Source organism: Gopherus flavomarginatus, chromosome 10, assembly GCF_025201925.1.
Source record: "Gopherus flavomarginatus isolate rGopFla2 chromosome 10, rGopFla2.mat.asm, whole genome shotgun sequence".
In the NCBI taxonomy this organism is placed as follows: domain Eukaryota; kingdom Metazoa; phylum Chordata; order Testudines; family Testudinidae; genus Gopherus; species Gopherus flavomarginatus.
The window spans coordinates 77,919,374-77,947,255 of NC_066626.1; the positions used below are offsets into that span (position 1 = coordinate 77,919,374).

At 43.8% G+C, this 27,882-nt stretch overlaps 2 protein-coding genes across 2 annotated transcripts in view; one reads left to right on the top strand and one right to left on the bottom strand.

Annotated features, from left to right (window-relative positions):
- The window catches only part of TMEM169 (transmembrane protein 169), a 254,139-nt gene that overhangs the window by 198,755 nt on the left and 27,502 nt on the right, over positions 1 to 27,882 (top strand). The gene's annotated exons all lie outside the window — the stretch shown is intronic.
- On the bottom strand, positions 1,485 to 27,667 carry PECR (peroxisomal trans-2-enoyl-CoA reductase). The gene is made up of 8 exons (XM_050917161.1): positions 27,531 to 27,667; positions 23,562 to 23,695; positions 10,071 to 10,236; positions 8,844 to 8,925; positions 5,892 to 5,988; positions 3,195 to 3,305; positions 2,391 to 2,502; positions 1,485 to 2,256 (listed from the first exon to the last, which is right to left on the bottom strand). Exons 1-8 carry the CDS (start codon positions 27,658 to 27,660, stop codon positions 2,168 to 2,170), a joined length of 921 nt encoding a protein of 306 aa, XP_050773118.1. The 5' UTR covers positions 27,661 to 27,667; the 3' UTR covers positions 1,485 to 2,167.

Consider the following 27,882-nt stretch of genomic DNA (forward strand, 5'->3'; position numbering starts at 1 on the left):
GCTGAGTTAAGACACTGCTAGAATTATGAAAATGCAGAAAGTGACACTTAAAAGCCTTTCAGTTGATCTTTAACTGGCTAAGAAAATGAGTGCAGACATCAGAATTTCTCCTGCAACTGAAGACATCTCAAGTACCTACATGACAGAACAGTTTCTTAAGCTACCTCATATGCTCGAAGTTACATGTTCTTGCAGGTGAAGATACAGTCCTGAACTCTGGTCACTGCCAGTAAGAACAGGAAGCAATGAGTGTATAAAACAGTTTTAAACACAGTTACACACTGCATGCTCAAAACTTACAAGAGTAAGGATTAAAGTGATGAGAGGAGATTCAGGTTTAGAGCTGCACTTCTCTTTAACCAACCCTATAGTGCACATTGGTTAGTTCTCCCAGACTCTGTGCTAAGCCACTGTGCCTAGTGAAGTTTTCTACCTGTAAATGTCAAAGCTTGGGAAAAGTTTATTGTGATGTAGGGCTAGAAAGGGTTATACAGCTTGCAGGCTGAATGACCCAAAGCCCTCCTTTAAAGTCACCTTAGAAAGGTATGCAAATGATAATTGGGGCCATTTATGCTAAATAGGCTAGAACTTTGAAATGCTAACCTACATTGTTAGAAGTAATACCAATTGTGTGTATCTTAGATACTATCCATAAACAGACAGTTTCTGTCTGTCACTATAACTATAGATTCAGAGATCAAAAGGGAGGCAAAAAAAGAACTTTGAAGATTAACAAAATATCTCCTGGCATTCTATTTATTGTCATTCAGTGAGGAAACTCACTAGGGGGGAGGGGAGGGAAAAGGGGCTTCATGAATGCTTGGATCTTGGTTTGTCTGAAACTAGCTAGCTCTGTAAAAGCCTGAATCTACCTTATTATATAGTAGTGCAAAACCTACCTTATCATATAGGAAAGGTAACCATTTATAAGTGTAGATCCAGATTTGCATTTTATGACTTTTTTACAGGAAACCATTTCTGTTTTCATTATCCTTCCCCACTAGTTCTTAAATCTTAATCTTCGACAGTGAACTTATTGTTTTCATTAAAAAATATATCTCCGTGCTATGCTTTTCTGTAGGAGTTGGTCCTCAGTTGAATCAACGAAGCTAGTGTATACACTGTCCCCTTGGGGATAGCGACCCTGGTAACTTCTGTGAGTTGTCCACTGATGGGCTGGATACTACAGGAAATGCTTTGGGCTCAGGGGCACCTATTGTTAACCTGCAAGGCAAAGTAAGGGCTGGCAGAGCCCAGAGGAGATTGTTTGGGTAGCTAACAGACTGGTGTCAGGGAACTGGCACCCAGTTAAGCACCCGCACTAGAGGCAGAGGGATGACAAGGTGACTCTCAGTCCTGGCCTCCTGAGAAAGTGTCACAGGAAGTACATACACAGAAAGATGTGAAGCATAAATCAATAGTATTAACCAGTGCTGCGCTGTGAGGTGGTTTTGTTGAATTAGATTTGCAGCTAGCACACAACGTCACCAACTTTGTATGTTTTATTGATTTTGAAAGATACAGAAGTATTGACTGTATTATCAGGCACAGATAGCATTGCCTCATTCCCAGTGCAGTTCAGCTGTGTGCGCACTTTAATTAGCCGTTCTTGGGCAGCCCAGGCTATGAGCTGAGTACCCAGACTGACGCAGCCCAGAATGCTACTTCTGTGCACAAACTAACATTTCCCAGAGATTCAAACTCCTTTCTTTCCAAAGTTATCCACGATAGGGGCTTCAGCTGACATTTCCCACTCATTACAGGTTACGGATGTTTCTCTTTCAATCACTTCGATATTGCCTACGCTAATATCCTGCCTAAGCTGGAGAGTGCCTGCCTCTCCTGGCTTTTTATTCACTAGATTTAGAGCAAGATTTTGGCCACATCTACTGGGGATACCTCATTGCTTCTTTCATGTGGAAGCTGTTGAATGCTGATGTCATGACGAATCGATCCTTCCCAAACCTTCTGAGGCAGGGGGAGTTTTCAGAGGAGAATATTCACTATATAAGGATTTTATGGGCTAGCTTGCAAATATATGAAGATCAAGGCACTCCAGTGTGTTTGCATCATGAGCAGGAAACCCAAATTTACTTAGAACTGTAAAGCAAAGGTAAGTGTTAGATTGTCAGCATTTCCATTGGGGATGGGGTAGAGTCTCATGTCTTCACAGCTTTGATGCAGTCTTGCCAGAAAGCATCTTTCTGAGGGCCTTGGAATTGTCTCCTTCTGGTGCTGAAGGCCACCTATTATGATCTGGGAGAAGTGATACCAAAAACAATCAGTTCATCTGCAAAACTAGCCCTCTATTCTTATATCTTCCCACACCCAGTCACCACGCTTCCCAAGTTTCATCAGTAGAAGACACTATCCCATCAACCTATTTTTACCTGGTATTTCCCAAGGGGAGGAATATAAGCTTTGACCAGCATCCACCTTCACAGTTTCCCCAGTTATAAAGGACGCAGCATGAGAGAGCAGGAAACACACTGTAGGTGAGACCTAACAATGAAGAATTATGCCATTTACTCACTCAGATTTCTGCAGATTTGTGTCTGTTACAAAGTATGTAATGGCTGATTTAGGTGCGAGACATCTACTGAGGCATACTCATTTTGTGCAGATACCTGGGGATATGGGTCACCAGCAACTTTAAGCCAAGTTCCCAACAGAAGCCATGGCTGCCACTTAAGTAATATGGCTTAATACAACAAAATTTTTAAGTTGAGCAGCAGACTGTCACTCTCTACCTTCCATACCGAGGCCAGAAAAAGATTTAAAGAGGCTTCATTATTTTGCCAAAGAAAAGAGTGTTCTGACTGATCAGCCATTTGACTGGAAGATGGCTTAAATCCCTTATGCTTTTACTTTCTGACGTTACTGTTCAATACTTTCAATTCTTTTCTCATTTAGTCAGCTTCCTTTGTAACTAAGTTGAGAACTTATACCAGGAACAAGTACTTACAATATCTTTTACATTCTCAGAGTATATTTGGATAAATCTCCTAATGGGATGATTCTTTTTCAGTCTTCAAGCAATTCTTTGCACACTACTGGACCTTTCTCCAAGCTCTCCCTTTTCTAACACTCTCACCACCTCAATATTAATCCTTTATTGTCTTCCATATACCATAATGGTGTCAGGACAGAGGTACAGGAGGTAGAATTAGTCAACATGTTCTGAAATGCATTACCTCCTCAGGAACTCCCAGTCTCTTGGCCGGAATCTTTACGATGTAGTTTTTAAACATCTCTTCACCAAGTTCTTTATAGTTTGCAACAGCGGTTTCTGAAAATATTACTCCCTATATTGAAAACAAAAAGCATCGTGAGATCAAAGTATTGTTGCATAAATTGAAACTCTGAAAAGTTTAAAACCTTGACACATTTTTACTATCTAAACAGCACTTGGCTGTGAGTTTTTTAAACTGGGCTTAGACAGAATAATAGAAACTTTAGTTATAATGCAGGTAGCTACTAGCATCTTCATGATTATAACAGTGTCATTCAAGTCATCAGTTATTGTTATGCTGGTCTCTCCATTCAAAATCATAGTTTCTCCAAATTTGTAATTAATTCCTCAATCTCAGCTCAACAGCTCCAAACATTGGATATAAAAATCTGAACCCAAAAGATTCTTTTTGGAATTACAAATATTTAAAATTTGCTTTCATTGGAGGAGAGCAAAATAATCCAAATAGGACGGCCAAAGGTTTCTTCTTCTTTTACAGACCCCTACGCTGGCTGTGTGTGTTCTGGTACCACCCAGAGTCCCACCCAGATTCAGGGCCCCCTGTTTTAGGTTCTGTAACGATGCAGAGAAAGACTGTCCTGGCCCTGAAGACTTTCCACTTTAGATTAAGAAGGTTGTAGCAGATAGAAGGGATGGGGGAGAGAAAATGAAAATAACAGCAATTGGAACACAAGGTCATATGACCAGCTATGTGCATAATCTGCATGGTTCAAGACTGTTGGTTTTGTAAACAGGAGAAATGTTCTGAATTCCAACCAAAATTTTCCATGTCATTAATCCATAGTGTGGCTATTAAGGTGAAAGGAGTCTTAGAGGAATGTGGACCACAGCTTTCTGGGAATTAGGGAAATAGTGTTTAAATGCACAAGCAAGTTATTTCCTTTAGAAACACACTTTGCTTCCCTCATTCATGTTTCCTTGGTGACCCTGACCAGATCCTGCAGTGAAACGTTCTTGGGGGTTACCACAAAAGTGGTGCGCCCATACAGGATAGTTGTGCATATCTGTGTGTCTCTTGACTACAATATGGATTTTCATAATTGACACAGGAATGAAACCATTACAGGCCAGCCAGTAAATAACTGTCCTCAAATGTTAATACATAATTTGATATATCTGACAATTATAATAGTGTGCACTGGGTACATGACATATTAAAATACAGGCACTGTGTGAATTAAAAAAATATATGTTTACTTATCCTAGATGCTGCTTGGCATATGCAATAATGTATAATTGTTATGATTAAATGGATAATTATTAAATCTTTTTAAAAAGCCAGACACGCATTATGTCTTATTACACACAAGCTATGTTAATTTATTTCCCCAAGACTTAATAAACCTAAGAAACTAGGCAAAAATCTAAACATTTAAGTCATTCAGTAGTTCTCACTGCAAATATATGATCAGTTAAGCTTCACAGGAGCCAGAATGCAGCCTTTACCCAAATGCAGAGACCTCTGAGGAAGCTTGAGTTTTTCTACCGGAATGGAGCTGCACTGCGTGCATCCAATTAAACAGCCCATCTCAATACCAACAATACTGCTTGTTTCTGGATAGGAAGCTTAACTGGACACACGCCATCCCATTACAGGCAGAAGAAGGGTCTCCTTCTGGCCTGTTTCCCAACTCTGACTTTTGTAAGGAGAATGCAACATGGATTTTGAATGAGAAAGTACTGGGGAAAATTCTGCTCCCCCCACATATCTCTCAACAAAAAAATAAATCTACAGAAACAGACTGTGGTTTAAGATGCAACTTACAACAACTAGAACTGAAGCAATATCAACATTCAGAGCGAGGGCTGCCATGTCTCTTAATTCACAGCAGCATGCATTAGGAATAGGTAGTTAGTCTTTCCATAACATAATTTCAACCAACTACTCAATACATAATTAGTTCCCCAGTGATCTGGCAAGCATGTTCTAGCTAAGCTGTACATTGCATTCCTGTCTGTGTGTCTTTCATTGATACGAATCATGTAAGCACCACCACCACACACTCTTCTATAGTGAATTCTTTTGCACTCTCCAAACATCCACTTTTGCCCCAAATAATTTCCTCATATGTAAAATGGGGTTATTTGGGGAGAAAGAGATTAAGAACCTGTTTGACATCCTAGAGAGAGAGATTCTGTGTCAGAGCTGGGGACAGAAGCCATTTCTCAACTCCCAGTCCCTGCATCATCATCACATAACTATCCTTTCTATATAGGACACCTCCTGAATCACACACCCACGTACCCTCTGCTGAAATTCTGAGCATTGTGTACGTTTTCATAATGTGCTTTTGAAAGCCATTTCTCCCCCACTCCCCAAGTATCTTTCCCCTAATGAAGAAAAGCAGGGGAAGTGCTAACGTAAGCACAGAAGTAGAAGTGATTTTACTGACCCCATGTTCCTGACAGACAGACCATCCAGTCACTGCAAACAGACTCAGAGGGCCCTGAAGATGTTAAGAACCCTTCAGAGTGGTGATGCTAAATCAAACTGAGAGTTCAAAGCAGACATGGGGATTTAGCCACACAATGTCCACAAATTCTGTATTTCTACCCCCCACCCCAGTTGGCTTTGAAAAGTCTTAAACCTGGGACTATACCATTGATAAGTTTGATCATATTGTGTGTTGTTACTTACAGGGGCTACAGAGTTGATTCTCACTCCACTGTGGGCCCACTCTATGGCTAAACTCTTGGTTAGGTTATCCACTGCAGCTCTTGCTGCTCCAGTATGTCTGTCACAGAGAAAGAAAGGAAAGAATCAATTTCAACAGGTAACACTGTGTTCTCTCTCACTACCCCCACTGAAAAATGCAAGTAACATAAAACAGTAACCACAGAGTTTATGGCTGGGCCAGTCAGACTTGCATCTTCCAGCTTACTAAGCAAACTCCAACAAGCTTGTTCTCCTAAGGAACAGCAAAGAGCCAAGAGGAAGCTCTGCTGAAAGACTACAGGTCATAAGATGGGTGCGTGAGATAATTCTCTGAGGGAACCCCAGAGAGCTGGACAGGTAAATCAAGTGCAACTGAAACCCAGAAGTTAGTTTGCCAATAGTCGTATGAATGTACAGAAGCACAAAACACGATTAACAAGCCAGACAGTGCCCCGATGAAACCTCTTTCCATCTTAGTTTTACAGTAAATGAGATGGGGCTCAGGCTCTCCTGCTCTGGGTTTATTTCCCAAATGTGGTATTGGTATATTCTCAGTGAGAGCTCACACATCGGTCAATTCCAGAGCAGAGGACTTCAAACTGAAGTGCCTGCCCCACCTTGTGGATCTCTAAGTTATCTTTACATTGACTAGCCAGATTCCAGCTCTCAGACAGTAAGTGAAAAAAATACAAACAAAAGTATAGCAAGTGCATTATGTTGGTTTGTCTATGACAAGAGGCTCCAGCAGTGCAGCCTCTGCTGGAGCTGCATTATGATTGGGAGCTAGCTACCTATGAGCTCTGTGTGCGTGACTTCTACCTATTGTTCATGCTCCCCTGTGCAGAGCCTTGGCACCTGTTGCTGCTGAAAGATGCAACAAGAGAAGGAAAACTGCTGAAAGTAGATACACACGATCTCCTGCTCAAGAGAGAAGGCACAACAGTGAACATACAAAGGAGTCAGCCTGTACCGATCAACCTTACTCTGGTATTCCCACTCAGGATTAGGGGCAGTAAAATTCTTGGTCCTGTCTACTCCACAGCTTTCAGCAAATAAAACCCTGATGCTGTACGTGATAAAGTCACTCCAAAACAGAGATCCACATGGTGGGGATTGGGAAAGGCTGAGTGAGGCTACCTGCGAGACAAGGTCAGAACATGCTGGGGACGCTCTGTGAGGGGCTGTACCAACCCTACACTGGGCCACCAGGACAGGACCAATCACTGTGGGCCCAGGATGCCACATGCTCCAGGTGGAGGGGACAGATAAAAGGAGGCAGCCCAGGTCAGTCTGGGCTGGCTTGGGAGGAGGAAGGATGTGTGCTGCAGGGCTCCAGCAGAGGCACAGCAACTCCCCAAGCAGTGGGAACCATGGACCTGGACTACACTGCGGACGACCAGCCAGTCACAGAGACTGATGGGATGCTGAGCCGCTGCCAGCCGAGGAGATTCCTGAGATGAGCCTTGCATTAGGAAGTGATCCAGGGAATGTATTAGAAGCCGATGATGCTCCAACCTTTACCTAGGAATTTCCCAGCTTCATAGGGCCTTGGGTTGGAACCCGGTGGAGTGGGGTGGGCCCTTCCTCTCCCCTGCTCTGCACTTGCCATTGAGTGTGGCTACTGGGGGCTAAAGCCATAGGTTGACTTTGCTCAGCCTGCTCTAGGGCTACAGACTGACTGACTGCTCTGTCCCGCTCTGCCCAGAGTGTCAGAGCCCCATAACTGTTATTGCCTGCCCCAGCCAGGAGGCCTGGGGCCTAGGCTATTTGCTTTGCTCTGCCCCTGCCAAGAAGATTAAAGCCCCACAACTGCTATTGTTTTCCCCAGCCAGGAGGCTTGGGAGGCACAGACTGAGTGTTTGCTGGGCCCTGCCAGGGCCCCGAGTCCCCCACATCGAAACTGCCTGATCCAACAGGGAGTTCCAATGATTGTGTGTCAGGGTGCACCAATGCCACACTAGGCCTAAGAGGGCAGGGCCCCCTGTGACACGCTCCTTCCCAACCAACAACCCCCCCACGACCCAAGATCATGCTACAGCTAGAAAACAGGTAAACCAATACATCCACAGTAGAAGAGGACAGCAACACTCTCTGCAGAGTAGGACCAGTGCAGAAGTTGCAAACACAGAACTCACAGGCAGCTCTCACCCACATCACAACTTTAACAGATGCTTCGCTTTGGGGCTATATCTAAACTACGCCACAGTACAGACTACGGAGATGTGAACTGCAGAGTGCAAAGTGTTGCATGCTAACTGCCTCAGGTGGGTGCTGTTGGTGTGAACTAACAGGTACAGCAGCATCCTGTTTATTCAATCTAATAGGGGCTAGGGCCAGGCTGGATAATCAAAAATTCAGATAATCTGGAAAATGGGGAAGTGCGAGGCTGCAGCGCCATCCAGTGGCCCGCTTCTGTATGCATGTGCTGGTTGTTCAGTTAATACAGAGACCTGGATAATGGATGGTCAGATAAATGGGGATTCCATTGTACCTAGTCCCAGTAACACAGTCCTCTTTCAAACAACACTACTAATTCGTGCCAGCAGCATCCACATAGGGTAGTTAGCGTGCAGCCCTTCCTAGTGTGCTCTGCAGTTCACACCCATGCAGCCCACACTGTGCCACAGTGCAGACAAGCCCCTGGTTTTATATAGGTCCAGCTGGTGTGGAACACAGATTCCATCTATTGCTGCAGCTGCTTCTAAACTCATGACAGATCCCTGCACATACAGCAAATACATACAGAAAGAAGTGTGGAAACAGTGTGTCAAGGCAGAGCAATAACCACTCTTCCAAGCCCCCGTTGCTGCCTACTGCATGAATATTTTCTGTAAGAACAGCCTCTGTTCAAAAAGGAGGCCCTGCTGGGGTTGCTCAGCTGAAAGTGGTTAATACTGCTAGGTCAAAAAGGAGAAGGAAGGTAAATAATCTTACGACATGCCAGGAACCCCCTTCCACATGTCAGCTACAATGTTGACAATGGCTCCTCCGTGCTCCCGCATCCAAGCATTGTACACTGTATGAGGGGAGGAAAATAACCTACTCAACATCTGTCTCTTTTCAAATGATTTTTCCTAATGATTAAACATGCAAGTGGGAGTCAAGGCTCCTGGGTCTAATCCCAGCCCTGCCACAGACTTCCCATGAGGCTTTGCACAAATCACCTTGCGTCCCTAAACCACAGTCCCCACATCTTGAAAATGGGAACAACAGGTATGTGATGTCAAGAGCAATTCATTAGTGTTTGCAAAGAGCTCTGAGAACTTCTGGTGGAAGGACCAGGATCTTGATTCCCACTAAACTTCTTTGCATTCATAATTAATAACTTGCACTTCTCTATCCAAGGATCACAGTGTGTGAACTTTACATTTAGCCTCACATCCCTGCTGTGAAAGAAGTATTACTTCTATTTTACAGACAGGGAAATCAGGCGTTAGAGAGGTTAAGTGACTTCCCTAAGGCCACATAAGTCTGTGGCAAAACAGGAAATAGACTTTTTGACTCCCAGGCCTGGCTTAAGCCAAAAGACCTACCTTCCACTCTTTTCATAACAGACATAAAATATATACCATATATACTCATTCATTAGCCCATTCGATTATAAGCCGACCCCCCAAGATGGTTAGGTAAAAATAGCAAAAGCTGTATGACCCTTTCATAAGCCGACCCTATATTTCAGGAGTTGGCAAACTCTGGCTCCTGGCCATCAGGATAAGACGCTGGTGGGTCGGAACATTTTGTTTACCTGGAGCATCTGCAGGCATGGAGACCCTTAGCAACCTGTGGCCGCGGTTCACCGTTCCTAGCCAACGGCCAGAGGGAGCTGAGAGGCTCCATGCCTGCAGATGCTCCAGGTAAACAAGACAACAATGTATTAGATGTTCAATTCAATGATTCCATAGACTTTAAAATCATCAAATGTTGGTGTAGACCCATTTATAAGCCAACCCCTGCTCTCTGATGCATCACTTTTTTACCAAAAATATTTGGCTTATGAACGAGTATATACAGTATATTTAGTTTAGGATGAGATTAATGGGAACAGACATCCAAGGTGATGCAATTGTGTGTAGATGGGGCCGGGGGGGGGGGAGGGGGGGATGGGGAACAACAGGCAGCCTTTTGAACCTACTGGTATTTCTTGCCACATCCAGTCCTCACCTGCCTTGCAGCAGTAGAAGGTCCCACTCAGATTAGTTTCAATGACAGCATTCCAACCCTTTGAACTGATGGCTTCAGCAGGACTGGGGAACTGACCCCCTCCATTGTTCACCAGGAAATCGATCCTGCCATGCAGATCCAGTGTGGATTTCACCAAAGCTTCCACCTAATAAAAGCAATTGAAAAAAATATCTGTAAGAGGTCACTGGATTAGTCTGTCTATCCCATTTTATCAGCGTGTGCTCCCCATCTACAAAAAGAATGTGCCAATGCACTGACCGGCCTTCCACAAGTTCTCCTAGGCAACAACCTTGCAACTATACTCAGGTTGTGAGAGCTCAACTTGACAGCTCCAGTTAACTGGGCTGTCAGTATTTGGATGGGAGATCTCCCAAGAATAACCCAGGTGCTGGAAGTATTGAAATAAAAGGGAAGCTGTGCAGTTGGAGGTTATGTTTTTTTGATAAAATGTAAAAATGAGGCATTCAAAGTTACTAAAATTCCTATGGCACTTTTCCTGGGGTTGGGTCCTGGCCAAATTCCACATAAGGTAGTTACTGATGCCTTCCAGTACTTAAATTCAAGGCCATTCTGAATGGATACAATATTTTTAATTCACTTTCTGTTCTAGAAGCAGTCATATTGTGTTGCGGGTTATAATGGCTACTGTATCACATCCTCAGAAAGTGCTGCACTTCAGTAGCTGAGGAAGTAATCTTCATACACACACACATAGCTTCATTGTCTAAAGGACCTTGCTGCTTGCTAAGGGCAGTAATACATCCATCAGCGTTCTCAAGTGAAATAGGAGGCTATATTGACTACATCCACCACAGACGATCTTCCTGTGTCTTGTTGCCTGGTATGGGACACAGCTAAGAATGCCAATCTCAGGTCAGACTGCCAAAATACAGGGCAAGTACCCCAGACTGGTGGTATATTCTAGAAGATTTCACCAAACCAGTAACAAATGAGCACTTCCAAAATACTATACAAGTTATCATGAAGCCACAGAGAGCCCCCTGCAGGCACGCTAGCCCCTCATGCACCACTCAGACAAACCAGACGTCTGTGATAAATGATTATTAAACTCATAAATCACATATATTAGGTTCTTCCAGCTCCAGAGAGCTAGCCACTTACCCCAGGTCAAAATATACTTCAAGATTTCACCCCAAAACCATGCTGGTAACTCATCCTTTAATAAACTAAAACTAAAGGTTTATTAATATATAAAAGAAAGCACAAGAGTTGTTAAACGGTTAAAATGAATCATTTCCATTACAGTTGATTTCAGAGTTTGTGTATCACGATCGTAGTAGTGATGTTAAATCTGCTAATTTGCAATTAGTCTCTCTGGTTCACCCAAAAGATTGAGGGGTCCTCAGTCCATTGTTCAGAGCTCCCCTTTGTTAGAAATCATAGTCCAGAGATGTGGAACAGGAAAGCACTGATACTGCCGTGCTTGGGGCGGCAAAAAAGCTAGAGCCGCCCATGGCCACGGGGGCGAGGGAGGAGAACAGGGAAAGTACCTTGAACCTGACAGAGTTCAAACAAATGAATACAAAGTCGAACAGGTGATTAGATAAGCTGCTAGTCACTGAATAAAATATTCAGTCTACAGCACATTAAAAAAAAGTGAAAACTCTGTAAGTACCAACTTTTAGCTATTACTATGTACGAGGAGAACATTTTGCCCAAAGAAACTCATCTCTTACTGTTCTCCACAGGAATTGTTAACATATTATTCATGATTGTTTCAACTGCTGTTCATCTTCACGGACAGGCCAGGAGACTGCAGTGGGAATAGTCTGAGCAATACAACTGGGTGAGCTTTTTATTCAACAGAATAAAAACAATGAAGTAAGATAACAATGAAAATAATTTTAAGACTAGAGCTTAATGTCCTTACTTAAGTAAGCGCTTACTACTTGCCAAAAATTCCCCCTGGAGAGTTTCAGTTTGAGATGGGCAGCTTCACCTTTTGTCCTGAACTGTGTGTAGTATTGCCATATACTGTGCAACATCAGTTATGTTCCTCTTCAGAAGTAGCTGCATTTCAGTAGCAGGTGAAGTGACTCTTGTACACACTTTGGGTGACAAGTATTATACAGTTGCAAGTTCATATCCCCAAGTAAAGACATAAGATTGTAAGTTAATGGCAAATCTACATCTGCATTATTAGAACACTAAAAGGTTGAGAGTCCATTTAGTTATCAACTACAACTTACTAAACATCACAGTGAGGGGCATTACTTAATTCAGGTACAAAACAGCAGCCTTCCCCCATTATTAACTAGAACAGACATACAGGAATACCAGTGTGACATACCAAGTAACACTGCTCTAATAAGGTGAGCGAAAACTGCTGTAACAACCAATGAGAATGAACTTTGCTGTAGGAAGGGAGATAAACAAAGAAATGACTGAAGTCTGAATTAAATCAAGTTTACTAGTGACTGAAAGCCAACCTGATGTACGCTGTGGGCAGAATGCTAGGACATAGTGGGAGAAAAAGGACAGTGCCTGCCACATGCCTAGTGACTGATGCCCTGTGTGTTCCACTTTGGTGTGACACACTGGAAATCCTGCAGCAGTTTAGATACATAATCAAAAACTTCTAAGTAAATACATATGATCAATCCAGTAGCTTGATATCGAGATACAAAAGGGATGGGAGCTGTGCAAATACCTTATGTAATTTAAGTTTAAGTTCTGTTTCCCAGAGGAGTACAGGAGGCAGATTAGAATAGCAGGATAGACATATTTTTTAGATATTTCTGCTAAAATGGTAAACTATGAAACAGTTATTTTTGACATTTAAATAGTCATGTTTAGGATATCAGAGTAAACCTCCCATTCAGCAAAATGGGGTACTTCAGACCTCTCACAGTTATTGTTTCTGGCTGTCACTCTGGAAGAAGGATAATGTGGGTGAGGTAACATCTTTTATTGGACCATCTTCTGTTGGCGACAGACAAGCTTTCAAGCTTACACAACACTGCATATTAAGGAAGAAAGCATTTGTACTGGTTACACTAAGACCTTACCAGTTTAACTAATGGTCTGATTTTTAACTGATACTGTTAAACCGGGTGCAAGAGGAGGTTTGAACATTTAGTTTAAGTTCTTTAGCTTTAAGCCAAACCCCAAGTATTCCAGTCATAAACCGATATAAGTGTCTATACATGGTTTTGCACCCATATAGCTAAAGCAGTTTAAAAACCAATTTAGAGTAAAAAGAATGCAACTTTTGTGTTTAGACAAGACCTCAGATCATGTCTTTCAGAGCTAGCTGAAGGAGACTAGAAACTTTATTTGAAAAAAATAAAAAACAAAATAGCTTGTAGAACACAATCCTGCAGCTGTGGAGGGCACTGAGCCCTACTTATAATCCACCCTGGCAGATTCAAGGAGTGGGAATAATTTATTCTAGACAAAACCATATCCATGCATAACACAAGGTCTTTCATGGAGGAAGAAAATAATAAAACAGAAGGGGAGAACTGAACATTTTAAAATAAGCTATTTACTCTCCAACACAGACCATTTGGGGATTTTAACCAAAACAGATCATTCTGTCTACTGTCTCACCATTTTGTCAGCAAAATATAAATAAAATAGTCCTGTTTTCTGCGTGCTAGCCTTGCTCTCTCTTGTTTCCAGTCCAGCTCGGAAACTTCCATACTTTCACACTACAGCTGTCCTCTAAATAATTCACCAAATGAAAGCACACTTTGAAATCACTGCAAGGTTTCTTCTGGTTACAGTAACCACAGCCAGTGCAGTGAGAGAGAAAGATTTATGAGCAGAACCGTTACAGCTCACATGGCGGAGAGCATGGAAAGAGTTCTGTACTGATCCTGAATTTGAAAGTCTCCCTGTATAGATTTTCAGTGCCCAGCTAATGGAAATTTCCTCTCTGGAAGCAAAAGTAGAGATATACACTGGATTATTCAATCACTTAAGGCAGTAGTGCTCAAACTTTTTCCAGTTGCACCCTGCCTTTACCAGTAATGGAATCTGTCCACCCTCCCCTCCCCAATCCCTCCAAAGCCAAGCTGGGGGAGAAACTGGGGCCAGGGATGCAGAGGGAATGAAGGCAGAGCCAGGCTGGAGCTGGAACAGCGGGCAGAGTGAAGCAGTGGCTGACAGCGGAGCTGGTCTGGGGGCGGAGAGGGAGTAAGAACGGAGCTGGGCCTGGAGGTGGAGCTGAATGGAGTTGGGGGAGAAGCTGATCTGCGGGCAAAGCAGGACTGGAAGCGTGGTGCTCCCTCCCCATCCCACATGGGGGCTGGCCCCGGCCCCACCATGGGCCTTCCCAAATGTTCCTCTGTGCCCCCCTTGTGGGGCATGCCCCACAGCTTGGGGACCACTGACCTAAAGGATCAAAAAGAAGAACTAGACGACCAGGATTCCAGTCTCTGCTCTGACACTGAATCACTTTGTGACCTTGGACTAACCACACCACATTGTGGCATGTAGTTTCCTCATCTGTGAAATGAGGATAATAAACTGACCTACTTCAACAGAGAGGGGCATGTGTGGAGATACGAACATTAGAGAACTTAAGACATATTAAGAAACTCAGTGAGTAATTGATAGAATCATAGAAATTAGGGTTGGAAGAGACATCTGGAGGTCATCTAGTCCAATGCCCTGCTCAAAGCAGGACCAATCCCCAACTAAACTATCTCAGCCAGGGCTTTGTCAAGCCTGGCCTTAAAAACCTCTAAGGATGGAGAATTCACCACCTTCCTATGTAACTCATTCCAGTGCTTCACTACGTTTCTAGTGAAATAGTTTCTCCCTAATATCCAACCTAGACCTCCTCCACCGCAACTTGAGACCATTACTCCTTGTTCTGTCATCTGCCACCGCTGAGAACAGCCGAGCTCCATCCTCTTTGGAACCCCCCTTCAGGTAGTTGAAGGCTGCTATCAAATCTCCCCTCACTCGTCTCTTCTGCAGGCTAAATAAGACCAGTTCCTTCAGCCTCCTAATCATTTGCGTTGCCCTCCACTCTCCAATTTGTCCACATCCTTTCTGTAGTGGGTGGCCCAAAACTGGACACAATACTCCAGATATGGCCTCACCAGTGCCAAATAGAGGGGAATAATCACTTCCCTCGATCTGCGGGCAATGCTCCTACTAATGCAGCCCAATATGCCATTAGCCTTCTTGGCAACAAGGGCACACTGTTGACAGATATCCAGCTTCTCATCCACCCTAATCCCCAGGTCCTTTTCTGCAGAACTGCTGCTTAGCCAGTCAGTCCCCAGCCCGTAGCACTGCATGGGATTGTTCCAGCCTAAGTGCAGGACTCTGCACTTGTTCTTGTTTGACCTCATCAGATTTCTTTTCTTTGGCTCAATCCTCCAATTTGTCTAGGTCACTCTGGACCCTATCCCTACCCTCCAGCGTAGCTACTGTAGTATGAGGAGGCCCTGAAATATAAACCTTGGTATCAGAGGCCCGGTATGAGGCCTAAGGCCTGAACTAAAGTAATAGTCAAGACTTTGCTAACATAAAGCAAAGTTAAGCTGTGAGCCAGAGGCAGGCCCTGCTCACAGAAGCTGGCAAGGAAAGGGCTGATGCTGCAAAAAGAGACATACCTAAAAGGTACTGACACCAGACATCAGAACATTCACATACTTGTACACTCCACACAGATAAAAAGGAACAAGCTGATCCATCCCAATGACAGGGCCAGAAGGGTAATATGATGGATAGAGTTGTTTTGTTCGAACCAACATGTACAAGGTGAGAGGCGGCACCTTACTACGTAGAAGGGGCTGTACCTTGCTACGTAGAAGGGTTGCACCTCAATATATCAGGAGTGATGTGTAACCTGTTTGTACCTGTGTATAAGAATACATCCCTGGGGCAGTGTCTTTGTCCAGCCTAGGGGGCAGTGGAAAGTCCCACCACTGACTGAGTTGAGTCCATTGCCAGGGAGCATATAAGTACTGGCCAGCTGCACCTTAGCAGCATCTTGGACTTCATTTGCCAGAGAGCTGGAGACTCTGTTTCTCTTCGACAATAAACCTGGCCGACGTGCCTTCATACCTTACTAGAGTCTGTGGTCATTGGGGGTTTTCTCGGGGTCTCTGTGTCAGCTATCTGCGCAGAGCTGGGGCAGCACAGAGGGAACACACCCACGCAGCTGATCGATATCAACATTGAACAGAGCAGAGCACCACACTGATAGCATCTGACAACACCTACCTCCCCCTCAAGCTTAGCGTTATCTGCAAACTTGCTGAGGGTCCAATCCATCCCATCATCCAGATCATTAATGAAGATGTTGAACAAAACCGTCCCCAGGACCGACCCCTGGGGCACTCCGCTTGATACCGGCTGCCAACTAAACATCGAGCTGTTGATCACTACCCGTTGAGCCCGATAATCTAGCCAGCTTTCTATCCACCTTATAGTCCATTCATTCAATCCATACTTTAACTTGCTGCCAGGAATACTGTGGCTTTCCCCATATCCACAGAGACAGTTATCTCATCATAGAAAGCCATCAGGTTGGTCAGGCATGACTTGCCCTTGGTGAATCCATGTAGACTGTTCCGAATAACCTTCCTCTCCTCCAAGTGCTTCAAAATGGATTCCTTAAGAACCTGCTCCATGACTTTTCCAGGGAGTGAGGTGAGGCTGACCAGTCTGTATTTCCCTGGATTCTCCTTCTTCCCTTTTTTAAAGATGGGCACTATATTTGCTTTTTTCCAATTGTCCAGAGAGTGCAGAGAATCAAAGGCTAGCAATTGTGGTATTTGTGTATCAAGACAACAGGAGGCCCTTTCACCTGAGATGAGGGAAGTTCATTATGTGTTATCAGCTGCTATTTTAAACACAATGAAAATCTCTTACTCACTATTTGTCAAACCACATTCTGTCACTACAGACTCCATGCATGATAGATATGGAGTATTTTTATACCAATGTGGGCTACATTTAACTGTCAGTAGAGAGAGTTACAGTAAAGCTTGAGGATTTTAGGTCTCTTGGAAAAGGAAGCCATTCCTGAATGCTCAAATGAGCTACAGTGCTCAGCATTACTGCAGCGACAGCACACAACTTCTCCTTCCCAAGAGGCATTGTCTGTTCGGTATCCAATCAGCGTCTCATTCCCCAGTTTCCTCATCCACGGAAGTTTTTGCAATCCTGAAGTTGGGGACACTGATGCAGTCCTGGGAATGCTTAGAGCACTTAGTTGATCTCAAGCACACCAAGAATCCCAGCTTACCTATGCTTGGAAGAAAGACCTGGTGTCACTGCAGGTACTAGGACCCTCTCCTTCACCCATGTAAAGGCAGGGGAGAAGCAGGAGCTGGGCAGAGAAGGCCATCCCTCTCCCATGAAGGAAGAGGAGAAAGAAGCCTGTCCTGGAACCTGTACCCAGATTGTGCAGGTGGTAGAGAAGGAGTCTCAACTCCACCCCTCTTCCACGGCTACACAGGAAATGTGGGGAGGACGACTCTTCCTCCAAACATCAAGCAGACAGGGAAAAGCCTCTTCCCTGCTCAGCAGCCAGAAAAAGGAATCGTGGGGCTCCTCCATCCCTGCAGCCTACAGAGTAGGGTACAAGAGCTAAATAGTGGTAGGTTCCTTGGAACTTGAGGAAAGGGGGTTGGCCTGACACAAGGGATACACAGCCACTTAGTTTGGATCTTGGCCACCAGAAGCTGAATGCACTCTCCCTCCCTCTCGCATCTGTAACAGCAAGTGTGGGATACTGACTAGTATTCAATCCAAATCACTAAGATCACTACTGCCTCATGACCTCAGTGAGCCCATACTGATCACCACATATGCTCTATTCCAAAGAGCGGCATCAGAGACCCAAATTTGCTGTTCCAGATGAAACATCCCTTCGCCCATGGAAATAGAATAGGGAAACCCAGGTCTTTACACAGCCATGTTCCAGAATTTCTTTTCCCAATAGCCTTAACAAAACAGACTTGTTTCTAGTTGTTTTACATACAGTATTTTGTAAAGTGTAGCAAGACAATAAAGCAGCAGCATTGTCTTTTTAATTAAAGGAACCTGACAGGTGAGGCACTATTTATGAAAGCCGTTCACCAGCAAGCAGGATTATTTTTGGCATACTTAGTGAAAAGAAATCTTAGCTAGAAAGCAAGAAGGCCCCTGAGGATAAAGATTAAAAGAAATATCAAAACTTGCATTAATTAAGTTATTCCCCAGATGTCTAGCATAAATCTTCTCCTGCAGTGCTCAATAGGGCTTCTTCAGCACTTTGTAGGCTGATGAGAGCCCTGACAGCCCAAATGCAAGCGCTACGTGTGGAGAGATGCAACCTCAAAAGCTTTGTGTGATGCTTTTTCAAACTAGGCAGACAAGACAGAGTGAACACTATGTCATCTTCACATTAGATGTTCTATTAGGAGATTTAGAACACCAGAATAAGATCTTTTGGCGATTCTGAAAGCAGTTTCATCCTCCTTAGAAGCAGCAGAGTCCTGTGGCACCTTATAGACTAACGGTGCCACAGGACTCTTTGCTGCTTTTACAGATCCAGACTAACACGGCTACCCCTCTGATACTTGACATCCTCCTTAGAGCTCCTCTACTCAAGAATCTCTGCTGTAGTTTCTCTGGAGTTAAAACTGAGATAAAATTCTTACTTGTCTTTGGAGCCATGAAGGGCTCCAGGAGAGAAGAGATGCCTTGTGTGACACTGTATGGAATATGTAGGACACTTTATGATATTGACACCAATATTATAAAAATACAATGAATCTGACCAGATATACCCTGAGGTGTCTGCAAAAATGTTACAAATTGCCACGTATGATGATCCTGTTTATAGGTGTGTATTACCTTTGTATTATGAGTTATAGCTTTGTATGGTATATCTGTATTTCCAAACTTGTGCTGTATTTCTAGGTGACACTGCCAGATTGGCTTCAGCATAGCCTAGCCTGTTCAATGGCCCATCAAGGGTCATCAACTGTACAATAAACCCATTGAAAAAAAAGCCAGAGACTATACCTGCTGAGTCAGCATGCCTATGGACAAAGAACTCTAAGGCTTTTCCATGTGCTGTGAAGCTTGCGTTTGGGATACAGGAAGTACAAGCCTCATGGCTAAAGAATGCAAAAGGCAGCAGCAGCATCTCCATTTTGTCTTCATTTCTGCTTCTTACCTCTGGAGTAACTTTTCTACAAACGGAAAAAGCTTTTAACAAAGGACTGAATGACCCATCCAAGCTGTGGATGTGCTCCACAGGGACTTTCAAACCAGGAAACTCACCAACAGTGCTAAGAACCTGATACATGGACTTTGCATCTCTGTATGTATTTGAGTGCTTTATCATTTAACAACTTTCTTCTTGTTCTTTAGGTTTAGACACTAAAGGATTGGCTGGCAACATGGTATTTTTTAGGTAAGATCCAACCTAATATTGACCTGACAATGTGGCTGGCCCTTTGGGGCCAGAAAAACATTTTGTAGAGTGAGCAGAGTTTTTTAAATAATGTCTCACTGTACTGGACTACGTGCTGACTGGAAGCCAGAATGCAATACTTTACTGGAATGCAATAAAGGAGGCTGTATGATTTCTTTTTTAGCTTCTTGATAACCAGGGCCGCCGGGAAGGGGGGAGGGGCAAGTTGGGCAATTTGTCCCAGGCCCGGCAGGGCCCTGCAAGCCCTGGCCGAGAATCCCTTCCCAGGCTAGAGGCACCTTTTTAATTTTTCTTCACCCGGCGGCAGTCCGGGTCTTCGGCGGCAGGCCCTTCACTCGCTCTGGGTCTTCGGCCACAGGTCTTTCAGTGCTGCCGAAGACATGGAGTGAAGGACCCGCAGCCAAAGCCTCAGAGCGCCGCCCGGTGAGTACAAACACCGCAGCAAGTGGTGCCTTTTTTTATGTCCATTCCTCCGCTTTGCCCCAGGCCCCCTGAATCCTCTGGGCAGCCCTGCCGATAACCAGTGTAGCACAGTTTGTGACTGATTAATGAGTCTAACTTCAGTGTTATCCACTAGTTTTAGAAGAATCAGCTCTCCTTTTTGCAGCCTGCCCAGACTTTGGCATTTTCAGTAAGGGCTACCCCAGGCACACTAGGTCACACCTTGCTCCTATACCTGATTTCTCTGGCTTTTTGTTTTGTATTTTTAAATAGAAGGTTTACTTTTCCAAGTGTTTGAGATATCACAAAGATGATGAGATTGCAGCCAAAAAAGACATCGGTCTTGTGTTTTTATACTGTAATACAAAATGATACTTAAAACTGCTGTCATGAGTCTTTTATCCCAGTCTCAGCTCTACTCGGGATTAGTCCACAGGGCCACAACCTCTTCCCAAGAATCCTCCATATCTGCACTGGATCCCTCCTCTGACAGTGCCACGTCTCAGCCACCATCCTTCAATTCAAGGACAGACAGGTCTTCTTTTAGAGCTTAGACAGAGAGATTGCTGGTGAGCACCCCAAAAACCCTTTCGCTGCACTCCCTGCAAGATAGCCAAATGCACTGTAAACAGTATTTACAGTCACTGTTGGGCTGAGGAAGTACCCTGGTAACCTCCACTCGCACAAGTCTGATTTAGAAACTGGAGCAATAGGTTGCTCAAATATCTGTTTGATTTTAGGAAGAACTAAATGGTGATAATGTAGTAACGCTTGGAAAGTCCAGAAGCAGAGAATGTTAAACACACACAACTTAAATGGGAACCCATGAATGCAACCCATGAAGTTAGCTAAGAAGAATTACAGGCTGTACCTAAGGAACATAGGATGAAAGTTTCATTTTCTTATTCAGGACTTCTCATGGATATCAAAATGTATTTGAAATCAGACCATATGTTAGGGAGAGAAGTACATCTGGTTCTGCTGTCCATAGGTCAAGGGAGATGCTGAGAAGTTAGAGAGGGTCCAGAGAAGAGCTCATCAAAATAAGAGTTCAGAATGATTTGATCTCAGTCTGCGAGGATCTACATAGGGAGGAGATATCTGATAGAGCGTTCTTTAACATGGCTCGTTATGACTTTGTATGCTAACATCTGGAAGTTGCAGCTTGACATTCATACTAGAAATATAGCACAATTTAACAGTGGAAGTTATTAATCATTAGAATTAAGTATTTTGAACAAAACTGATGCCTTTATGAGAGATGTTCTAATTCAACCAGAAGTTATTGAACCTGATGCAAGAATTTTGCCCTGTAATTCCATGGCCCACGTTATACCAGGCATCAGGCTAGAGGGCCACAAAAAAATAAAAACTAGAACTACCTATATCTAATGGTTACTGAATATAGCTACAAGTAGGGTCTCTGGCATTCTTTTCCTACCTTGATGGATTCACTGTGGCATCTTGGATAAGTCACTTCTCTGTACATCAATCTTTAAAATGGGGAAAATAACTATAGTAAGAACTGCTGCTAGAAGAGGGCCTCATCCTCCCTGATTGAACTAACCTTGTTATCTCTAGACTGATTCTTGCCTGCATATTTATACCAGCCTTTGGTAATTTCCATTACATGTGTCTGACGAAGTGGGTATTCACCCATGAAAGCTCATGCTCCAATACGTCTGTTAGTCTATAAGGTGCCACAGGACACTCTGTTGCTTTCTACAGATCCAGACTAACACAGCTACCTCTCTGATACTATTTGACTCTGGTATTTCTATTCCCCGTATTTACATTGCCCTTGTAGCTTCAACTGCTCAAGTTGACTTTTGCCATCTGTCCTAACCTATTACATAGCATTGCTGCTGCTGGTAGATACTGAGCTGAAATTCACTGGCCAGTGAATTGAAACAATCTGGACAGCCCCTTAGGGGGCTTTCCAGTTGAAAGGCACCAGGTACATTGTTATAAATCTCTTATGGCATTATTAGCTGTTTTATTCTATTCTTTTATGCTGATTGTTTTATGGTAGTAAAATTGACCAGATGGGTTTAGAATGTATATAGCTATTGAAGGGTAGCTATAGGCTTTTAAATTTTGTTGCACTTTGAGTGGTTAGGAAAATTCACCAGATGAGTCAAGGATTGCCGTCACAGATCAGGAAGTTTAGGTATTTTCATGAACTTGTTCAAGATTGTGTTAGAATAAAGGTCAGACTCAATCATTATATTTTTTAATGTTTATTTATAAGTAACAACAAGCAGACATTCATTCACCTGCCAGATTTTAGAGAGATCTAGAGACTGGAACACAGTTCATCTTCAGTTCTAAATTACTAAAGCTTTCTCCAATTTTAATTGGATATTAAGGTCAGAATCCTTACAAGAGAAACAGTTTACCTGTCCCCCTCCCACTCCTCTGCTCTCAAGCAGGCTTTATAACATCGTCCAAAGTCTTCAATCACTTCTTAATTCAAAAGAAGTTGGCAATCCAGTATTCAGCCAGTTAGTTAACAGTTAATCAAGCCTGTGTCAGTCACTTTCAGTCTGAGCCCCATGATCTACAAGCATAAAGACCTTCAGCCATGAGAAGCATTTAGGATTTTCAGCAAGTTTTGTGTCACACAGAAGACCATTCAAATTACAAGCATTTTCCTGCTTAAAGAGTTGCCTAAAGGAGGTGACTCCTCTCACACAGCTGTACAGTACATATTCCAAGCTCATTATCACAGTTATTTTCCTTCAGCCCATGAAGAAAGATTAAATTCCTTTGGCCTACCTAGGAGCAGCATCGGGGTGCTGTCCAGACAAGTTGCTGCAGAGCAACAGGAGGCATTCCAATCCCCAGTCCAGGGAGGAGTACATTAGCTCCAGGGCTCAACCACTTTGATCCCATGTTTTCCCCCCCTCACCAGGATGGCCCTTTACAAGACTGCTGAAAGAATCAAATACTGCTGTTTAGCTCCTGCGGTTTGGCAGGTAAAGGGTCTACATTAGCTATGGAACAAAGGTTTAGGCAACTTCAAAATGCCTGATTTTACCATGACCTGAGGGGAGTAGTCAATGTTTGACTTCTCTGTCCCATCAGATGTTGGCAGGCCCTGCCATCTCATGAGTCAAGAAGAGAGCAGCTGACCATAAGAAACTGCAATGGGTATAAGTGGGGCTAGATGTTGAAGTACAGTGATTCTTACTCACAGAGATTGTTAAAATAACCATCAAATCCGAGGTGTCAAAGACATTTTTACCAGGGCATATTTGCAAGTGCCATTGAGGGTGTGATGTTCCTCCTCTCCCCACACACATACACACTTCTCTGGAGCACTAGGTAATGGGTTGGTTCTAAGGATCAAGAGGGCGTATCCAGTATAATAATTTCCTGCAGTAAGAGGCAACCTCCAGGAAATGGTTAATTTCAGTCCTTTCTATCCTCCCTTCCCCTGCATCTAAAGTTTTGTAACAGTAAAATCAAAAAATATTACAATGCATTAACATGATCTATGGTATTCATTCTTCTGAGCAAGACCAAAGAAGAGCCTTTGAGGATTGAGACAACTTTAATAGCCTCAACACATCTTTAACCTTTTAAACACAAGAGGAATTTGTCTGGATTACCTCTTCTTCTCTGCGGATGTTGCACTGTATGGGGGTCACTTTGACTGGATTTGAGGAAGAGATTTTAGCAGCCAGCTCTTTCGCAGCAGTTTGTAACCTGTCAAGCTTACGAGAGGCAATAACTACATTGCAACCTGTCAAAACAAAAACAAAACCCCCTTAGACAGAAGCTGTTCAAATAGGATAGTTGTATTAGACATTTAATAAGGTCAGAGATTTCCTTCAAGACTGACAGCTCATTAATAGCTGCCTAGAAGTTAGAGATCAACAGTCAGTGTAACTTTCTGGTCTCTGTGGGTTCACATTTCTTTCCCTCATGTAAGTTCTGGAGGTAAAAAGGCTCTACAATCAGAGCCAGGCTTATTTGCAGAGTCACAAAGTGCTAGAGGGAAAGTGATTGAAAATTTGGCTGCAATTTGCTTCCCTCTGCTCCACAACTACTGACATTATTAGGGTGGCCTGTAAATTGTTGAATCAGCACAGCACCCCCAGTTATTACTTTGTTGTCTGTGCCCAGGGCTGCCCGATCTATGAATTAAGAACCTCAGAATTGTTAATTTAAAAAAAAAAAGTGTTCAAAGGTATTTCAACTCCTTGTATCAAACAAGCGCCGATTTACTGGAGCTCAGTGAGTAGTATGTGTATCTAATGTTCAGAAGAGTTGCTGCGTTATGGCCCTGGAGACCAAACTTCTTTACTAGATAAAGGTACATTATGGCGAGCAGCAGTGAGTGCAAGCTTCCCATATGCTGCTCCAGCATCCTTACACCCTGAGCTGGAGGGAGTGGGAAGAGAAGGGAGCTCAGTCTTCACAGACCATTTCAAAGCTCAGGGTGGGGAAGCTCAGTTAGTGCCAACTGTAATGTTATTTTGCCATGTGTGGACACTTGTTCAGTAGGATCTAGATTGCTGCAAGCAAATTAGATTCACACAGATTGCTAGAGTGTTCAGGACTACTTTAAATCAGCATTGAAGGCTTCACTCTATGAAATACACAAACCAGGCCAAATTCATTCCCGGTGCAACTCCACTGATTTCTGTGGAGTTACACTAGGAATGAATTTGACTTCTCATTGTTTCCTGACATCAATACAGAGGGAAGTACGCCAGCAGCATGCCCGTACAAATGAGCATTTCAGTCACCCGGTGCTATCGTCTTATGTTAGCAGACTTTAAAAGTGCTGCTCAGATGCAAGTCTCCTATCTCTTAGCAGAAGAGCACGGGTCACGTTCACAATAACCTGACCAAAAGAGTCAAGTTATTCATGAGCTTTTAGTACAGCTTAGAGCAGTAGAGTTCAAAGTCTTGTCATACCAGAAGTGGCACTTCTGATCACCAATTAACAGGTTATGCTAATTCAGCAAAGAAGTATAAAAGATGAGACAATGAACAAGACCTAACAAAAAATACTAATTCTCTGTATAACCATATATCTAAATAAAATATGGCATTTATATTTGCTATAAACTGTAATACATTCAAAGTAGTGAATAGGAATAACCAGCTAATTTCTCCTTATGATATACAAAAGAAAAAAAAAGGGTTATTAGGATATAAGACATAGTAGATTCTAGCCTGGACCTATGCCAAAGCAGCACCACGGAAGGCCTTGGGCACATATCCTGATTAAGGGCACATATCTTGCCAACTACATAGATTAGAAATGAACAACATTGGAAAAGTTGCTACCCCAAGATTTCGGCTCATGCAAAGCATTAAAAAGGTCCAATGCTACAAATTCTTTACTATCAGGAATTGTGCTAACTACCAAGACTGTACCTACTGAAATCAGTGAATAGACTCATAATAGGTACTATGCCCAGTAGTAAGTATTTCAGGACTAGGCCCTAGATCTCTAACAACAGGCATTGCAAAATATCGGCTGTTGAAATACTGTGGAAATGTGTTGCAAAGGGGCTTTACCATGGACAACTACAGACAGATCAGGGACAAGTACAATCTTCCAAGTAGTGGTCCTGGACCAGTGATTAAAAAAATAAAGTCCATGACTCACCTGTGCCAACAAAATGCATAGTGTAATACCAAGACACTTTGGCATGACCATTTACATAAGGCATGCCTTTTCTCCAAGTTTACAGGTGAGGTGTCAAGTCTAAGGCCATGTCCAGACTAGGGTATTAAAATCGATTTTAGATACGCAACTTCAGCTACGTGAATAACGTAGCTGAAGTCGAATTTCTAAAATCGAGGTACTCACCCGTCCAGACGGCGCGGCATCGATGTCCGTGGCTCTCCGTGTCGATTCCGGAACTCCGTTCGGGTTGATGGAGTTCCGGAATCGATGTAAGCGCGCTCGGGGATCGATACATCGCGTCCAGACTAGACGCGATATATCGATCCCCGGGCAATCGATTTTAACCCGCTGATGCCGCGGGTTAGTCTGGACGTGGGCTAAGGCACTCAAGATTTAAAGGCTGTTGCAGCAGACATAGGAAGCTCAGGCCTGGTCTACACTGGGGGGGGGAAAGGGGGGAAATATCCATCTAAGATACACAACTTCAGCTATGAGAATAGCGTAGCTGAAGTCGATGTATCTTAGATCGACTTAAAATCACTTACTTTGCATCCTTTGCAGCGTGGGATTGACGGCCGCCACTCCCCCGTTGACTCTGCTTCTGCCTCTTGCTGAGCTGGAGTTCAGCAGTTGAGGGCAGTGTGATTGGGGATTGATTTATCGCATCTACACTACATGCGATAAATCGATCCTCAATAGATCGATTGCTACCCGCCGATCCAGCATGTAGTGTAGACGTACCCTCAGAAATTGAGGTATCATCTAGCTACCAAATTTGTACTGGTGAAACTATACTTATTTTTAAACGGGGTGGACTCGATTTAATCATGGATTTCTACATAGAAGTACATTCTGGAATATGCTGCTCAAACAGTTTCACCTTTGTTTCTACTGTCTGTTCCTCCCTTCTCACATTGATCTCCAGATTTCTTCTTGTCCAGATCTAGTCTACTCCCACCAATCTTCTATTCATTGAATTTTTTGAAACTTTGCACTTTTAGAGAGAGCTAAGGGATTGACTCTGTGTATACACATTTGCAGAAGAACAATAGGGTTGAGGTCTGCTATTTCTCACCTCTCTATATTCATTTATTTAAAAACATTTTTGCTGTTAACAAGCATGTTCTTTGGAGATACAAATCTACAGTCTGAGAACTGCAGAACTAAGCATCTCTGATGGTACCTTCTAGACTGGGCACGGAGTCCCATTGGGTAGATAGAAAGATTAACCTAAATCCTCTATACAGAAGTCCCTGGAACCCCATAAAATTGGGTCCTTAATCCATGAACTACTGGAATTCATTTACAAAAATGTTCTTAAACATTACATGTCTCACACTATAGAATTAGAATTTATAATCTCTATTCCACAATGAGATATCTTTGACCTATAATGTATCTTAACTAAAGCTATCTTTAGATTGCTTTTTGAGGAAAAAGCCTTTTCATCAAAAACATCCAATTTAAAACAAAACATCTCTTTCAAACCATTGATTTTTATCCGCCCTGTTTTTAAATCAAGTAAATTACCAAATTAAGCTTAATTGCCTTAAGCCAGTTTCAGTGGCTGAATAAAGACATGCTTGTGCCAATTACAAAGTGGGAGTTTGTTAGCTGGAGACAAAAACTGCACCAGTTTCCCTTCCAATCTGGGCAATATAAACCTAAAGGACACGCTGAGGAGAGACGGAATGAGGGTTTGTAAAGCATCTGTGACAGGTGTTTAAGTGGCTTCCTCCCTCTCCCCTCTGGGGCTCCCCATTTTCTTCTCCCACAGCCCCCCCCAGTGCACCCACTCTTCGGAGGGATCCCCTATTCCTCGCCCCACCTCCTCAGCGGAGTGTCCCCCCCATGCCAGCTTCCCCCCCGCAAGGGCTCCCCCCATTCCTCGCCTGCCTGCCCCCTCCCTCCCCGGAGGGCTCCCCGGCCCCATCTAGGCCCAGCAGGTCGGCGCTGATGGCCTTGCCGATGCCGGTGCCGCCGCCGGTCACAATGGCCACCTGGTTACGGAACAGCCCGGCAGCCAGAACCCCGCAGCGCGCGCCCCCGCCCGGCGCCGCCATCTTCGCCCCGCGCACTCCGGCCCCAGAGGCGCCCCGCCCTGCCACGTGACCCGCCGTGGCCCCGCCCCCAGACGCGCCCGGGGCTGAGGGTGGGAGGCTGCAGCGGCGGCAGAAGCATCTTCCTAGGGCGGGACCCTCCCCCGTCCCGAGCGTAGGCCCGGGCTGGGGACAGCGCCCTCTGCCACCCCCAGGCCAGCCCAGCAGGGGGAGGGAGTGTCCGAC